The following is a 17,469-nucleotide window of genomic DNA, read 5'->3' on the forward strand; positions in this document are numbered from 1 at the left end:
CTTGACATCTAGCTGACGGACAATCCATCCCTTGGACATAGCAATAGACAAAACAAGACAAATCGTGGTAGCTTTTACTACTGGACTAAAGGTATCCTCATAGTCTAGACCATAACGTTGCTTGAATCCTTTTGCAACTAGTCTAGCCTTGTAATGATCGATAGTTCCATCAGAGTTTTGTTTTATCCTGAAGACCCATTTACAATCAATTAAATTTTTATCTTGCTTTGGGGGAACTAGGTGCCATGTTTTGTTTTTCTGAAGAGCCATGAATTCTTCATCCATGGCCTTTTTCCATGTTGCTTTTCCTAATGCTTCTTGGAGTGTCGCAGGTTCACCTGCAGAGCATGCCAAACCAAAATTTGTGATGGTTTTATAATTAATAGGTTTGATTACCCCTTGTTGAAGTCGTGTCCGGCGCGGCGTAGGAGACACAGCAGCAACGTCCGGCGCAGAGGATCCAGATTCTCCAACTGCAGCGCCAGATCCCGAGGGGGATCGAGCTACAGAAGATGGCGGCGTGCTGGGATCCTCTGCGGCTGCGGGTCGACGCACAGGTGAAGAAGCGGGTGCAGACGATCCAGGGGCGAGTCCTCCTGACACGGCATCATGCCGCAATGATGAGCCAGGGGCCCCGGACCCCGCAGCCGGGTCAGAATCGGTCGGGCGTCGTGTCTGTCGCCGGGTGTAACACCGGCTCGCATCGGTTGGCCACCGAATCGAAGGAGGGCACGTGTCAGAGGAAGACTCGCCAGGCGCGCATGGCCCCGCCGGGCGGATCACAGGCGACCGCGTGTTCGCGCCTGAGAGGCTGGGGTCGTCGCTGTCACGGGCCGCAGATTCCGACGCGCTGCAGCGCGCCAGCGGCTCGAATCCCGCAGCAGATTCGCTGCCAGGGTGCTGCATCGCCGATCCCGAGGGGGATTTGCTCCCCGGGAATGGACACATAAAATGTGCCTCATGTGCTGCACTGTCTTGCACAATTTCTTCACCATTTTCTTCAGAATTTTCACCTGCATCACCAGAGGACTCATGCACACGATGATGAGGGTTAGTCAACAGTGGTGCATTGCAATTATTTTCCCCGTGATCACCATTGATAAGATGTGAGGGCAGAAGAAGGATTTCTTGACGAAGAAGTGCTCCGGCATTTGGGTGGAGATCACGAAAGGGAAAGTGAGTTTCATCGAAGACGACGTCACGAGATATGTAGACGCGACCGGTGGACACATCGAGACATTTTACGCCTTTGTGTTGGGCACTATACCCAATAAAAACGCACTGTTTGGACCTGAACATAAGCTTACGGGTGTTGTAAGGTCGTAGATTGGGCCAACACGCACACCCAAAGACACGAAGGGAGTTGTACTCCGGTTTGGTGTGAAAGAGTTTTTCAAGAGGAGTTTCAAAGTTAAGAACTCGACTAGGTAACATGTTTATGAGATGCACAGCAGTAAGAAAGGCCTCATCCCAGAATTTAAGAGGCATAGATGCACGTGCAAGAAGGGCAAGTCCCACTTCAACAATGTGGCGGTGCTTGCGTTCAGCCGACCCATTTTGTTGGTGGGCATGTGGGCAAGAGACTTGGTGAGATACGCCAAGTGTTTGGAAGAAGGAGTTTAATTTTTCGTACTCCCCTCCCCAGTCTGATTGAACTGCAATTATTTTACTATCAAACTTGCGTTCAACTAAAGCTTGGAAGTTCTGAAAAACTTGAAAAACGTCGGATCTTTTCTTAAGAAGATAGATCCATGAATATTTGCTATAGTCATCAATGAAACTGACGTAATAAGTATGTCTACCAACAGAGGAAGGGTCTGGACCCCACACATCAGAAAAGACAAGTTCAATGGTTTGGTAGAAATACTTGTAGAAATTGGATAAGGCAATTGATGGCTTTTAGCCTTTTGACATGAATCACAAATTGTTTCATTGTCACGCTCTTCATATGAGAGCTTATTTTTCCTAAGTAATTTCTCAACTAAAGAAAAAGATGCATGCCCTAAACGATCATGCCACCGAGATGATGAAAGCTTGATAGCACCACAAGCTTGTTTATTTTGCCTCCTAAGCTCAGGAATCAACGGATAGAGCCCTCGAACACATCTACCTCGATATAGTATTTTCCTCGTGGCCTTATCCTTGATAAAAAAGAAGAACGGGTGAAATTCAATAAAGACATGATTATCAAGGGCTATACGATGAACAGAAAGTAGATTCATGGAGGCTTTAGGGACATGCAAGATTTTTCGAAGATGAATTTTTCGGTGAGGGGTTTTAATAATTGAATGACCAACGTGACGCATCCTCATACCTTCTCCGTTTGCAGTGTGAATCTGGTCGGATCCAGGGTACTTCTCCCTCATGGTGACTTTCTCAAGCTCACCCGTGATGTGGTTTGTAGCACCACTATCCATGTACCAGTTTGTGTCAACGCCGTACGAGCCCTCGGCGCCGCCGGCTACCTCTTCATCTTGGGATGAATCTTCATCTTCCTCAAACTGGTACCAGCAGTCCTTCGCTGAGTGGCCCAGTTTGCCACAGATCTGGCACTTGACAGCGTCCGGGCGTGACTTGGTGTTGTTGCCGGTGCGGCGACCCTTGGTGTTGTTGTAGGAGGGCCGCCCGCCATTGTTGCCGCCGCTGGTGTTGTGGCCGCCGCGCGAGTTGGTGTTGGCGGCGTTCCTTCCTCTACGTGGCGGCCCGCGGTAGCGAGAGGATCCACCACCCCCGCGACCACGTGATGCGCCGTTTGCAGAGGACTTGAAGCCGGTGCCCGTGCCCTGGTAGAGCGCCACCCTCTTGTCAAAATTGCTCATCTGAGCAAAGAGCTCATCGAGCATGACAGGGATGGTGCGAATATCGAGCGCCGAGACCAGCGGTTGATACTCCATGTCGAGGCCGGCGAGGATGTGCGAGATCAGCTGATCGTCGTCCAGCGGCTTTCCTGCCGCCGCGAGCTCGTCCGCCAGCGATCGCATATGTGCGAAGTACGTCGCCACAGACTGCTGCCCCTTCTGCGCATTAGCAAGAGCTATGCGTATGTTGTTGATGCGGGACAGAGAGGTCGAGGAGAACATGCTGGCCAGCGTTGTCCAGAGATCATGCGCGTGGACAATGGAGGTGACCTGCACAAGCACTTCCTTCGACAAATTATTCAGCAGATAGCCCAATACCTGCTGATCCTCCGTGACCCAGATGGGATGCAGGGGGTTCGGCGACGTCTCTTCCTTCCCGTATGTTGCCTTGGTGGTGACAGTCTGTGCGGGCTCCTTCATGGTTCCATCGACATAGCCGAAGAACCCCGCACCTTGGAGCTGTGGCGTGATCTGCGTCCGCCAGAGCACATAGTTTGTGCGGGTAAGCTTCTCGGTGATCTGACCGCTAAGGCTGGTCTGGGAGAAGCTTGAGGAGGAGGAGGACATGGCGGCGTGGTGGTGGATGCGGGCTAGATGAGATGGAAAAGGATGGCTCTGTATACCATGTGGAAACTGCGAGAACGTCTTACCCTACCGAGGGCGACGGTTTCGTGTTAAATAGCCAGGAGCTGATCCATGGGATATGCGTACATGATAGTTGAGATTACAAACGTAGGATACAAGAAAGGAAGGTTCGGTTACAGAGATAAGATCAACTCAAACAACCTATCTATATCCTGCGCAACTAACTCTATGTAGACTTGTGCTTCAAGTATACGCATATGTTTAACACTCTGCTCTTCCCTTCTTCAAGCAGAGTAAGGACAGCTAACGAATTAATTATACCATGACATTAACTACTGCTATAACTGAATCAATCATGCCCAAACACCTGCCATGAGCATACATCACTCGCTGCCATGAGCTACAACGATATTCCTTCTTTAGGTTCCAATTACTGCTTTAAGGCATTCAGGTAAGTTGATTTGATGCAACCAATCAGCAAGATGATTTGATTCACGCTCGCCAGCCATCTCCATCCTCCTCTCGAACCACTTGGCGTGGCAACCGAGGTACAAGACTCTGCATGCATCCTTGCAGGTGAACCCAAAATCAGTTCATCGTCAACTTTCACAAACTACAATAGTACACAATCCTTGTGTGTGTAGCTCAGCTTGTGTCCTGCTCTACATGCATTTCCTTCCTTGGTTGCATACGGGTAGCCGGTAGGTGAATGCCAAATCAGTCACTTATCGTCTCAATCCTCAAAACAATATACTGCTGTCATCTCTCCAACTCTGCTCTTCTCTAAGCATACAGACCATCTGCTACAACTGAAACTGAATCATGCCCAAACACCTACCATGACAACAAACTCTGCTCTACTCATGGAGCCCAAAGAGTCTCTTCTCACCACATATAGTCTCCATACACCCTTCCGATTTTTTTCTTCAGACTCTTCAGGTTACAGCAAGTGAACTAGGATAGAAATCACATATACTCTGTTCCATCCCCATGCAGCTACTGTATTGCTCGTTTTCCACACACAACACAGTCTTACTTTCAATAATACAAGACACACAAGACATGACAACTAAAAATAAAGAAGAAAAAGATGTGCACTAAACTTCGAATTCATGGTGTGGAATCAGTTCGGCCTTTGGCTCTATTGCAATGAAGTTCCTGCACTGCACTCATGCATGCAATTCGATGTAAGGAAAGCAACATGATGAGGATCTCCATTTGTCCAGGTTATCACATTGCTAATATAAATTCCGGTTGCAGCATCACTTCACTTTGGTCATATCTCTATTGTCAAGGCATGCACTTCATTCATGCAAGTTGATTTGATTGATGTAATTGTTGAGCATCTTACATTCCTTGAAGAATTATATCTGCATGATACTTCAGACGAGCTCATAAACAAGCTTCGGCAAAAGAGAGAACCAAATGAATGCAATGATGATCTTACAAAGATTAGATACATCAAAAGAGTTAGTGTTAAACTAACCAAGAAAAGCTTATGGGAAAGGATTCGGTGACTAGAAAACTTGCTACTGCCCTAGCTATAGCTACAGGTAAGGGTTGGCTGTTCTGTACAACTAAATAGGCTGTAAGTGATGTATTAGATTCAGTTTCTTTTTACATTGTTCATGTGTGTGTTTACCCTTTATCAAAAGTACATCATATTTGTTCACCTAGAACGTAAAGTGCACATAGAATGCTTTGTTTCTTACTTCCCTGACTGTATTGGCAGGCCATGGGATTGTCAGAAGCTGCAGCTTTTCACTTTCAGAACCCAGCATCATCTCAAGGGCTGCAAGACACAGAATTGCAGCAATCAGCAGGAAGATTGATGCTACACATCAGCAGCTGAAATCCAACATCGGGCCGACGATAGGTGGTGCGTACTGAGTGTTACGAGGGAACAACTTTTATTATGAATTTAGTGCTCATAACTATTTGGAGGCCATGACTTTGGCCATACCCAGGCTTCAGGCGATGTGTTTATTTATTTTGGTGTCAGTTTGGTTGGTTAGACATCGTGCCCTGTCGAGCCATTATAGTTGATCTGTTTTCTTTCTACATGTACAAGACAATTTCATCTGTAATAAGAAAACAGAGATTACTTCCAGGGTGTTGAATGTCTAGGTTGATTAAGCTACTTTTGTTGCGATTCATCAATTGTTCAGTTCTTTCTTATTTTGGTTAGATATACAGTATATAACTAGAATGCGCATCGAATCTTGTCGGTAGAAAAATATTTTTTCTGAAGGAAACAGAGTAGTTACTGAATCACCATGATGAGTTCAAGCTATATTTCTTGACGTCCATCTTTTCCCCTTTTTTTTTTCTTTTTGCGGTGGTGTTGCCGTCCATCAATTGTTCAGTTTGCTCTGATTTTGTAGATGCAGTATAAAAAATTACCTAGATTATTAAATGTTCTCAGCGTGTCTTTCTGAATTGATTCGGTGACTGAACTGCTTGCTACTACCCTAGCTATAAGTTAGAATTGGCTGCTTTGTACATATGTGGAATTAAATAAGCTGCAAGTGATGGATTCGATTCATTTTCTTTTACATTGTTAATTTATTTGTTCACCCTTTTTCTAAAGAAAAACATATTCGTTCACCTAGCACCATACAGTGCATATTGCGTGCTTTATTTTTTACTTCCCTGACCGTGTTGGCAGGCCTTATGATTGTTAGAAGCTGTAATCGCTCCACTTTCAGAATGCCAGTATCATCTCAAGGGAAGTATGAACAGAGTCTAATAGCTGCAAGCAATATGTAGTTTTCAGAATTGCAGGCAATCAGCCGTGGAAAAAGAATAACAGCAATCAGCACCAAGAAAGGATGTTACACATCATCAGCTGAAATCGAACTGATGATAGCCAGGTGCTTTGAAATGTTGGATGTAAGACTTCCTATTATGAATTTGGTTGTCATAACTGTTTGGAAGCCAGGCTTTCTTCCTACCCAGGTTTCAGGCGACATGTATTTATTTATTACTCCCTCAGTTCCTAAATACAATTCTTTTTTAGAGATTTCAATAAGGACTACATACAGATGCATATAGACATATTTTAGAGGGTAGATTCAGTCAGTTTGCTCCGTATGTAGTCTGCATGCAGCTACAGTATCGCTCGTTTTCCTGACAGACCACAATGTTATTGTCAATAATACAAGACACACAAGACATGACAACGAAACATAAAGAAGAAAAACTTGTGGACTAAACTTCGAATCCATGGTGTGGCATCAGTTCGGCCTTGCAATGAAGTTCCTGCACTGCACTCATGCATGCAATTCGATGTAAGGAAAGCAACATGATGAAGATCTCCATTTGTCCAGCTTATCACATTGCTAATATAAATTCGGGTCGCAGCATCACTTCACTTCGGTCATATCTCTGTTGTCAAGGCCTGCACTTCATTCATGCAAGTTGATTTGATTGATGTAATTGTTGAGCATCTTACATCCCTTGAAGAATTATATCTGCATGATACTTCAGACGAGCTCATAAACAAGCTTCGGCAAAAGAGAGAACCAAATGAATGCAAATGATCTTACAAAGATTAGACACATCAAAAGAGTTAGTGTTAAACTAACCAAGAAAAGCATGTGGGAAAGGTGGATTCGGTGACTGGAAAACTTTCTACTTTATCCTTTGTTAGATTCAGTTTCTTTTTATATTGTAAGGGTTGGCTGTTCTGTACAACTAAATAGGATGTAAGTGATGTATTAGATTCAGTTTCTTTTTACATTGTTTATGTATGTGTTTACCCTTTATAAAAGTGCATCGTATTTGTTCACCTAGAAACGTAAGGTGCACGCAGAATGCTTGGTTTCTTACTTCCCTGACTGTATTGGCAGGCCATGTGATTGTCAGAAGCTGCAGCTGTTCACTTTTAGAACCCAGCATCATCTCAAGGGCTGCAAGACACAGAATCAGCAGCTGAAATCCAACATCGGGCCAACGATATGTGGTGCTTATTGTGTTACGAGGGAACAACTTTTATTATGAAATTAGTGCTCATAACTATTTGGAGGCCATGACTTTGGCTATACCCAGGTTTCAGGCGACATGTATTTATTTATTACTTTGTTTGCTGATACTTTGGTTGGTTTTTAGTGCGCAAGGGCTGTGGCGAGCTATACACTGTGTCGGGTGGAGCCTTTTTTAAGTGCCCTTTTTCTTTCTATACATTTAGTAGAAACCATTTTGTTTGGTCTAATAAAGTGGGGAGTACTTCCAGCGGTAGAATCTCTGAAGATTTCATTACATGTAGGTTGAGAACATGGCAGCTTGGTAGTGTGGCGTTATTGAATGTGTCGGTTGTTGCTGTCCATCAACTGTTCAGTTCCTTGTTATTTTGGGTGGATACAGTGTAAGGCAGGGATGTCGTGTCTGGCTGGAGAGAAAAAGATATATTTTCTGAAGGAAACAGAGTAGTTACTGTCATTACTGAGGCAATTCATTGTTAACGGTGTGCCTTTCTGAATTTAGACAGATAACAGATGAGTTGAATCACCCTGTATTGCATTCGATGAGCAGTAGTGTTACAACGACACAAATTGGGAGGCTGAGAAGCTCCCGCGAGAGACGGCACATTCATGTGTAAGTGGGGAGAATTTAATATGCTGTAATCCAAACAACCCAATGCATCTACATCCATGTTCGATACATTCATGTGTGGAAGGAATAAAAGAAATTCAATCAGAATGAAGACAGAACCCCTTCATGCATCCACATTCGTGTTTCAATATGGTTTTTGGACATATGTCATATAGAAGAGGGGAGTGATGGAGCCAAACATTGATTGTTCATCAAGGAAGGGATCCCTCTTTGACAGCAAGTCAAGCCTTTCCACGGGCAGCGAGTAAACTAGTCTACTACTACCAACACAATAAACAGAGGATTGTGTTGGAAGGAGAAGTCTCAGACCAATTTCTTTCTTACTGTTTTTCTGTTTTGGAAGAAACAGAGGATTCAGAGAGAGAGAAATACAAACTCTTCCCTTGCTGTTCCCCTTACAAAACATGACAAAGTGCAGTAAATGCGGCGCACTGCTGATGATATGATAGCCGTCATTCTCCTCCTGCGCTGCGGCGCACTCCTCTTCCACCGCCACCACCACCCCCTTTCCCTTTTCCTTTTTGTGTGGCAGCCCCTGTTGAAAGTCCCTGGATGTCTGCGTTTGCTTCGGAAAAATCCACCTCTTCTCCATCTCCCATGCCCCTCCACCTTGTTTCAATAGGGCCCGTATCCAACAGCAAGCGGCAAGACTTCAGGCAAGCCGGACCAGCAGCATTCTATTGCCGTGAAGCAAGCACTGATCATTTCGCCACTGCCTTCCATCTTATATGTGCTGGCAAAGAGAAGCAATCCACACAAAAAAAATGTAATTAAGCACTTGTCACCGTTCTAGCAGGGAATGATGCAAAATGATCCAAACGCTAGAGGACAGTATAGTACAAACTGATGTAATGTTTTCCCGAGATGTAGAGGTCAACAAATATCTAGGTAATATAAAGTCAAGATGCAGATGTGAACATAATAAGTTTGTTTTGATTATTCCTAATAGGTTCTGAAATATGCACACAGCCTATTACCTCCACGACTATTCACTATTTCAACTAATGTGTTGTGTAGTTCCAGAGCTGTACCACATGCCAGGGCTATCAAGCAAAGGAAGAATCTTTGTTCCGTCTGAAACTTTGAAAACACATTCACATTCACATTCACATATGCACACAGCCTAATAGGTCCATTCACATTCCTACTTTTGTGCAGAAAAGCGAACAATTACAGAACCACCTTCCATATAGATGCAAAGGGCGAACATACTAGACAAACCTTTCAGTGATAGCCTGACATCTCAATATATGAAGTTGGATCCAACGGGTAGTACCATTCTTGTCTGGCTGAAAAGATGATGTACCAACTAAATTAATATCATAACTCGCGTAAGCTTCTGAGAGTACATGTTATTTGAAATAGGAAAGACTGAAAAGGGTGAACAACTGAAAACTGTTATACCTTTCTTTTGATCCTCAAACCTGAACTTTCTAGGTACACCGCCAAGTCTCTGTGAGTAACAACCATATGAAAACGCTAAGTACCAGGAACCATGCCAGAGCAAATATGATGAATACCTAACAAACCAAGAGAAATGGTGAATGCTAGAACATCTGGCATCGAGAGTAATGTAGCAGTGGGTGAGAAAATGGCAAACCTTAATATCAGTAGCGAAGCACAGAAGTCTCGCCTATTATGTGGTGATATTTTGAACCTCACAACCAAAGCTGCCAGGTACACCCACCAAGTCTTGACCAGCGATGCCGGCCAAAATTTAAATGCAAATTACAAACAAGCCTATGAGAACAAGGATAAGAACACCTGCACAACAAGTCAAGCAAAATGTTGAACGCCAGGAAACCTATTAATGATAGCATGTAGCAGTGATAAAAAAATTACAAACCTCGTATCAATAGCAGAACACTGAAGGCTGACTTATTCTCCAATCATTTCGTGGTAATATCTTGATCTCGACAGTCAATTTAGTAGTGTACACGAAGTCCCGATGAGTGATGGCTACTGAAATTTAAATGCAAAGTATGTAGAAGCCTATGAATACATGAAAGGTTTTATGATTTTCGTCCAGGAAGTAAAACTAAGAAACTCCAATAAGGCATTAACTGAAAATTATAGTGATTTTATCAACTTGTAAGTACGAAGACAAGGCACATGGAGAATCAATTGTTAAACAATTGTTTCATAGGAGAACCATTTTCATTGCTCTGGGAAGAAAAATGGCAATCTGATATGCATACTGGTATATGGTAGCTCAGGAGTCAAGATCTGGTTAGATGTACATACCAGATTTATATACAGGAAGGTAGAAAGTTTCTGGTAATATCAATAATGCAGCATCGAAGACTAATTCATTTCTGAATTATGCTATTGTAATATTCTGATTCTCACACCGGAACTACTTAGTACACCATCAAATCTTTGAGGAGTAATGAAAATCCAAATTTATAAGCAAAGAAGCTACAACCCTATGAGAAGAAACACCTGCACAGAAAACCAATTTCACGATTTTTGTCCAGGAAGAAAATAAAAAGGAACTTCATGAAGCACTAACTGATAATCAGACCTGTTTTCTCAACATGTGAGTGAGAAGACAAGGGGAATGGAGCAAAGTTTTAAGTTAGATGTACTTACATGATTTGTGTACAAGAAGCAGGCCACAAGACCCTCATCTATGTGACAAGTGTACAAGGCTAGAAGAATGTACATGGGAGCCCCAAGGCAGAGACCTGCATAGCAGATGAAAACAAGCACTAATTAGATTATGTTGCAGGGGGGAAAGCAAGGGTGGTTGTGGGATCTGGGAAGCGATGGGGACAAACAAGGAAGTAGCTTTTCTTACCTTGGACCAGTCTCACAGTTACAGGAAGATTTTTGGGATGGTTCCCACTAACCCCTGGCACTGCTGTGTTAGCTCCGCGCTGCCGCAGCGCCAGACATCTAATTCTTGAAGTGATTTGGGGAGGCCATCCTCTGGCAGTGACCGGACAAGCGGACATGACCAGACCGATAATTCCTTGAGGTTGGTGAGCTTTTGCAGCCCTGCAGGGAGGCTCTGAAGCTTGCTCAAGTTGATAAACATCAGTTTCTGGAGGGAGACCAGCAGGTGAAGGGCGTCCTCTTGGTCCTTAGTAAAGCACTCCATCTCTTGGTTGCCAAAGAAGCCCAGGATGCTGAGGGAGGAAGACAGGAGGTTGCAGATGGGCACAGATAGGATTCCCATGGCATCATCCGTATAGAGCTCCTGCAGTTTGCATCCATTCTGGGGCGAAACAAGCTGTTGCAGTTCCTGCTCTTTTCCTCCATTCAGAAGCTGCTGCTTTAACTCCTGATCCCATCCAGCAAAGAATCCAGGGCAGCCACCAATGCTTAACAGTATGAGCTGTCCCCCAGCGGTAAGGAGATGCCCCAGGTTCCCCATGCCTTCCACACCCTCAACATGGAGCTGTTGCAGAGAGGATGGAAAAGGGCAGCAGAATGGAGAACTCTTTGCGGATAGTATCTTTGGGCACAACGAAATTTGTAGAGTCTTGAGGGACCGCAGGGCCTGGAGCCCTCCCCTGGCAAGAAGAAAAGGGGGGTCCACCAGGACCAGCTCTGGACAACTCCGGATGCTCAACAGCTGCAGTGTGCCAGAGAGTTGGGCAGGCAAGAGCAGCAGCCCTGAATCATCTTCTTCTTTCTCCTCCACCTCCGTAGCTGATGATGTTGTTTGTTGCACATCCAACCCCACTGACAGTTGTGTTATCTTTTCACATTTTTCGATTTCCAATTTGGAGATGCTTGGGAGGTGGGTGAGGAGCTCTGTCAATTCCTTCCCACATGATTCCTCGCCCTGCACCACAAGATGCTCAAGGGGGTGCTGCCATTCCACATCACCCTCTACAACCACACCATCTGAACCCTCTACCATCAACTTCTTCAGTGAGGTCAACAGCAGAAGGTGCTTTGACTTCAGAGCTGGGCACTTGTGGAGTAACAAACGCTCAAGACATGCCAGCTTGCTGAATGCTACCACCTCATCTAAGCTCTGCAAATCATCCTTTCCTGCAATATCCAAACAGCGTCCCCCAAAGAAGGAATTTGTTGAGTACACAAGCCTGTCTAGTAGCTTTACATCACTTATGTTCACACTATGCAGAGTGTCCGTCCATGGGATATGAGCCACTAACAACAGTTCTGGACACTTCTCTATACAAAGCTCTTGCAGTTTGGGAAACCAATCACTATTCCGGTCTTGATCTGATGGGTAAATAATATGGCTTGCAAATGGCAGCTCCAACAGTTTAGGGCAGTCTTTTATAATCAATACTTGCAAAAGAGGAAACATATGATCCGCATCCTGTGATGCTACCCATTTTCCAAAACTTCCCAAGCCAACAAGCTCAACCCTTATTAGCTTGCAAAGGCTTTGCTCTATAACAAACTCCTCCATTGCGGGAATATGTTCCAATACTACTTTACCAAGGCCCCACATCTTCCCCAAAGGAGGGAGACATTGCCAAGAAACACCAGAGAGATGAAGAGATTCAACAGTGACCTTATCACCCAGCCATGTTGGAAAAGAAGAGCCTTTGTGCCCTCTAATGCACAACTCCTGAAGATATCTATGTGGTTGAAGGCTCTCAAGGACAACTGCTTCTGCACCTGGCTCGGTATTAGACCGCTCATTATCCCAATCTAATGTTAACTTCTCCAAGTGGATTTTCTCTCCCAGATTTGTTTTGGCTGCTTCTTCTTTAGTGTGTATATTCTCAAGGTTATAGATGCCAAGCTCCCTTAGTTCCGTCAAATGCTCTAGTTGACATGGTTCAAACCCTTCAAATTTTTTATTGACTCTAAATACCATCAACTCCTCTAAGTGTTTGAGTTTTCCCACATTGACAATATCAGAATGCAACTCATCAGCTGGCGTATAAAACCGACGCATGTTTACAAGGTTGCTCAACTCTTTGGGCAAATGACAATTGTGGTACCATGACCCTAGACCCAAAATCCTTAAATGATAAAATCTAGAAATGATAAGTAGTACATGCATCTCACTCTCACACTTTGTCCCCAGATATAGGTACCGTAGATGAACAAGTGCTGAAAAGTTAGGTAATATGGACTCCACATAATACGGCGTTTCATCCAAACGGAGAACACGAAGAGCATTTGCTTCCCTAAACAAATCACCCAGAGTGTTGACAAAACTTTCATCCATTTCTCCAAATAACATCAAGGTATGCAATTGTTTAATCTTCAAACTTGTCTTTAGCTTTCTCAGTTGACTCTTGAAATTTTCACGAGACACTGAATCATCCCCACCATCTATGATTATAGACAAGTGACGGATGAACGGCTGAATTTTTACCAATCCCACATTGGACCGATGTAAACTAATACATTCATGAGATATAACTTGCAATGCTAAATCGTGTAGGAGGTCATGCATGACATAACATAGACGACCATTAGTTTTATCTTCTCTGAAAAAGCCATACGTGACCAAATCATTTAAGTTGCTGAAACCTATATCTTCAAATGTTTGGGTTCGATCACCAGGTTGTAAGATATCCAGTCCTATCCACAAGTTGACTAGTTGGGCGCCATTGAAATGGTAATCTTCAGGAAACAATGCAGAATAGGAAAAGCATCGCTGAAGATGAAAAGGGAGATAGTCATAGCTAAGCTTCAAGGCAGGCATAATGTCATTAACACTGGTCTGGCTCTCCCATTCTTTACTTTCTAGGACCCTTGTCCAATGACGCAAATTAAGATTCTTTCTCAGTAATCTACCAACTGTTTTTGCTGCAAGTGGGGATCCCTTTAGTTTTATCATTATTTTATCTCCGGTCTCAAGCAAAAAATTGTGATCCTTTCTACATTGGTCATCACCAAAGACAAATGCATGGAATAACTCCCTAATAAATTCAGATTCTAAACCTTTCAATTTTATTGAACGGTCAACTGTTCCAACTATCTTAGCTATTGACGGAAACCGAGTTGTGACAATAATCATGCTACCCTTTTCAGATGATGTTCTGAGTAGCAGCAATAACTTTTCCCACTCATCCTCATCACTAATCTCCCAAATATCATCCAGTACAAGCAAAAACCTTTTAGATTTTAATCTCTGCTCAATCAGCTCTTCGGCACTACCACCCTTTTCCCCTTCAACTTGAGGAATATATGTTTTAATCTCCTCTAGCAGCTTATTCAAATTAAACTTGAGCGACACACACGCCCAAATAACAACTTGAAAATGATTTTGAACTTGTTGGGTTTTATGTATGTGTTGTATCAGAGTTGTCTTTCCAATTCCCCCTGGACCGACAATCGGAAGCACAGTTAGATCAAAGCTAAGGTATTTACCCATAGTCATATCATGTATGATGGTATCCACGATATGGTCTCTCCCATACAATTTTGGCTCCACACTTGTACCAGAGGTGATGGGGCGATTGATGGGAAGACTCTGGTCAATAGTCGGGACTATCACACGGCTACAACTTTGCAGAATCAGTGTAACCTCTTTACGCACAGGCTGCAATTGCTCTACAATGTGCCGCATTCTTTCAGAGGCATCAACCCTATTAAACCCCACCATTGGTGTTTCTCTCTGTGGCACACCACAAAGAATAGGCTGGCCAGAACTATCATCACGAACATGTGGGGAAGATGAGCAAGGGAGGAGTTTACCAAGCTTGGCCATGCATCCGCCGACCTCCTGATTGGCGTTTGGTAGTGAGGAGGAATTCCCGTCTGACCTCTTCCGAGCACGCAGCCAAGCACAACGGCTGACCCGTTGTGTTACATCTTCTCCTTCTCCAGTATCGCCTGCAGGTTTGGGAGCAGAACAGCAAAATGAGGATACAAATGTCAGCTTGCCAACAGCTTTGGCGACATGACGAGCATTGAGGGCAAGGTCGTGGACGCCGCCCTTGGCATGCTGGTCCGCGGCGTCATATGTGTCGTGGAGCTGGTCGTGGATGCGGAAGTAGTCAAGCTCGTCCAACAAGTCCTCGGCACAGTATGCTAAGTCCTGCAGCTTCCCGAGCAGCTCCTCCATGGCATGGCCACTGGTGTGCTTGAGGCCGGCATTTTCAAGGGTGGCCTTCACAAGCAGCAGCTCCATCCTCAGGGCCTCGATGTTCGGACCCAAGTTCCTGGTTGCACCCCAAGCCTCCAGCAGGCCATCGGCAACGGGGGCCAGCGCCTTGCTCACCACCCATTGCGCCGCGCCGAGGAGTGCGTCCATCCACACAGGTGCCAATGCACTCAGAACCTGTGCTGTAGGGACCTGCAGAAATCAAGAGAAATTAATCAGGGAAATGCAAACCAATTACGTAGCAGTAAATGATAACTCACACAAGAAATTAGTTAGGTTTGTAAGTCGTAAGAGTAGGGGCTGGAGAAGAATGAATGAAAAACACTTACGCAGGCACAGGAGGGGGAGAGGGGCTGCCGTCCGGCCGTCGCACGTCGTGGAGGCAGTCACCGGCGAGGAGTGTGTGAGTGAGAGTTGTGTTGGGTTGTGTTGTTCAGCCCAGGAAGAGAGGGTGCGGATATGGTGCGTTAACTGCCGGAGGGAGAGAAAATATATAGAGATGGCAGATGGCAGTGATGGTGAACTAATCGCAGCCAGCAACGCATCACATGGAGCAGAAATATAAAAACATACGCGGCCGGCCGGTGGCCGATCAGCAGTACTAGCAGACGTGCATGATGCTCAATATCGATGAGTCAAGTCGATGACCTCAAGGAGTGGGCCTGTAATTAGCAAATACAGGCTGCTAAATTAATTGCAACCACTACGAAAACAAATACTCTCTCTATAAAGAAATATAAGAGCGTTTAGATCACTACTTTAAAGTAGTGATCTAAACGCTCTTATATTTCTTTACGGAGTGTGTACTACTTTACTTCAGAGCTCATACACATCAGCCGAACTGTGTTTACTTTACTTGCTGTTTCTCATGGAGCTAGTAAAGCGTCCCATGGAGCCAAGCTAATCACTACCGGTATTTAATGGTCAATGTTTGATCCAAAATCTGAAAGGGATCAATATCCAGACGGAGGAAATATTTGTTAAACAAACAAAAGATATATGGATATATGGAGGAAAGCTAATCACTCCATGCATAGCATCCCATGGATCAGCACTAAAAACAAACAAGAAAGTTATTGGGTACTTAGTTAATCAGCATGAGCAGGGCACGCATGTGGTTGGATCAACTATTGATATATGCATATATGCACCCGGACTTGGTTAATTGGCTCCATCCAACGCAGATGTCTGCTAGTGTAACGCATCCCCACCCAATGGAGCAAAACTATTGCAACAATACTCAGCTTCAGATCTAACGCCGTTGTCGTTATGCTGCGTGCGCATCATCCTGTGTGTGGCAGATAGCACGTGACAACGTTAAGGCATCCCATTGGACGAAACAAAAGAAAGTCTCAGATCTCGTACGTTGGCAAAACAAAAATAATCTGCTATCTCTCTGCTAAACGAAACTAATTGCTGCCCCATGAAGCAACACCATAAAAATACTTACAACTTGGCTTCAGATCTCGCGCTGGCCGGTGGGCGGTGGGTGCCCAATGCTATCACGGTCTTCAAGGTTCAGCGTTCCCAGGTGATGATGTCCTGATGTGCCGCATCGAAACAGGCAGTATCAGTATTCAGTACTGCAGGTTTGGCACGGTACATAGATTATTACTCCGTATACAGTAATATGTACTGGCATCCTTACTAGTACGTCTGAGACCATCAATCATGCATAGCCCGACATCTTATTTGTATGTAATAATGTAGGGGCTTAATTTCTGACAAGTGTACTAAAAACTCCATCGTCATCTCTGCTGAAAATCCAGTAGAGGCCATGAAACAGAGGATGACACACACCTGACTAGCATGGTCACAAAATCTAGTAGAGGCCAGAAAGTTATTGGTGAAGATGGGGAGGACAAGTGGAAGCTCAACAATGGAGAAAAGCAATAACCAGGGGCACCCTTTAATGAGATTGTAGCCTTTTTACTCTGTTCTACTGTAAATTGTAACCATGAGTAGTACTGCTTAACTGCAAAAACAGCAACTGTCTTTCTAACAAAATTGTTCAAGCTACGTACCCAAGTTGAACATGATTGCTATTGGAGTGAGTGATAACAGGAAGGGTACTTGCTGTAGCAGAGGAGCAAGATTAGCCAATGGAGGAGATCCCAGCGATGGCGGCTCCCACATACAGATCCATCGCTAGATAGACAAGTTTCCTTTTACATGATTCAACAAGCTTATTTCCATGATGAAACATGAATATTCTGTTACTAATGTTCTAAGAGAAACACATTAGAAGTGAAGATACGCTGGGGTCCTACAAAGGCAAATGGTTATGCAAAAGCCTACACTGGGGTCCTTCGCTAACTGAAGTCCTACACTGGGGTCCTCCCACATACTAATGTTACTAGC

At 44.4% G+C, this 17,469-nt stretch overlaps 1 protein-coding gene and 1 pseudogene across 4 annotated transcripts; both read right to left on the bottom strand.

The window, feature by feature from the left end:
• Positions 1-2,803: 2,803 nt before the first annotated feature.
• Positions 2,804-2,942, bottom strand: LOC123171750 (uncharacterized; annotated as a pseudogene).
• A 5,102-nt stretch (positions 2,943-8,044) lies between these two features.
• On the bottom strand, positions 8,045-16,667 carry LOC123167733 (putative disease resistance protein RGA3). 4 transcript variants are annotated; one of them, XR_006484074.1, is made up of 10 exons: positions 16,559-16,667; positions 15,438-15,770; positions 10,858-15,300; positions 10,650-10,744; positions 10,302-10,499; positions 9,904-10,016; positions 9,658-9,821; positions 9,462-9,577; positions 9,279-9,346; positions 8,045-8,790 (listed from the first exon to the last, which is right to left on the bottom strand). XR_006484074.1 is itself a non-coding variant. In XM_044585592.1 (6 exons), the coding sequence occupies exons 3-5, from the start codon at positions 15,256-15,258 to the stop codon at positions 9,282-9,284; spliced, it is 4,530 nt and encodes a 1,509-aa protein (XP_044441527.1). In that variant the 5' UTR covers positions 15,259-15,300; positions 15,438-15,770; positions 16,559-16,667; the 3' UTR covers positions 8,045-8,790; positions 9,279-9,281. The 4 variants fall into 4 exon arrangements, 1 of the variants encoding a protein (XP_044441527.1); XR_006484075.1 differs by having other exon boundaries at positions 9,462-9,510; positions 9,904-10,019; XR_006484073.1 differs by having other exon boundaries at positions 9,904-10,019.
• Between the last annotated feature and the right edge of the window lie 802 nt (positions 16,668-17,469).

Source organism: Triticum aestivum, chromosome 7D (assembly GCF_018294505.1).
Source record: "Triticum aestivum cultivar Chinese Spring chromosome 7D, IWGSC CS RefSeq v2.1, whole genome shotgun sequence".
Taxonomy (NCBI): Eukaryota; Viridiplantae; Streptophyta; class Magnoliopsida; order Poales; family Poaceae; genus Triticum; species Triticum aestivum.

Coding starts and splice junctions, on each gene's coding strand:
- LOC123167733 (XM_044585592.1), bottom strand. CDS start 15,258: ATGGACGCACTCCTCGGCGCGGCGCAATGGGTGGTGAGCAAGGCGCTG. Junction 9,578..10,909: donor CTAACACAGCAGTGCCAGGG/GTTAGTGGGAAC, acceptor TTGGTTTGTTAG/GTATTCATCATATTTGCTCT. Junction 9,347..9,461: donor GTTTGAGGATCAAAAGAAAG/GTATAACAGTTT, acceptor TCATCTTTTCAG/CCAGACAAGAATGGTACTAC.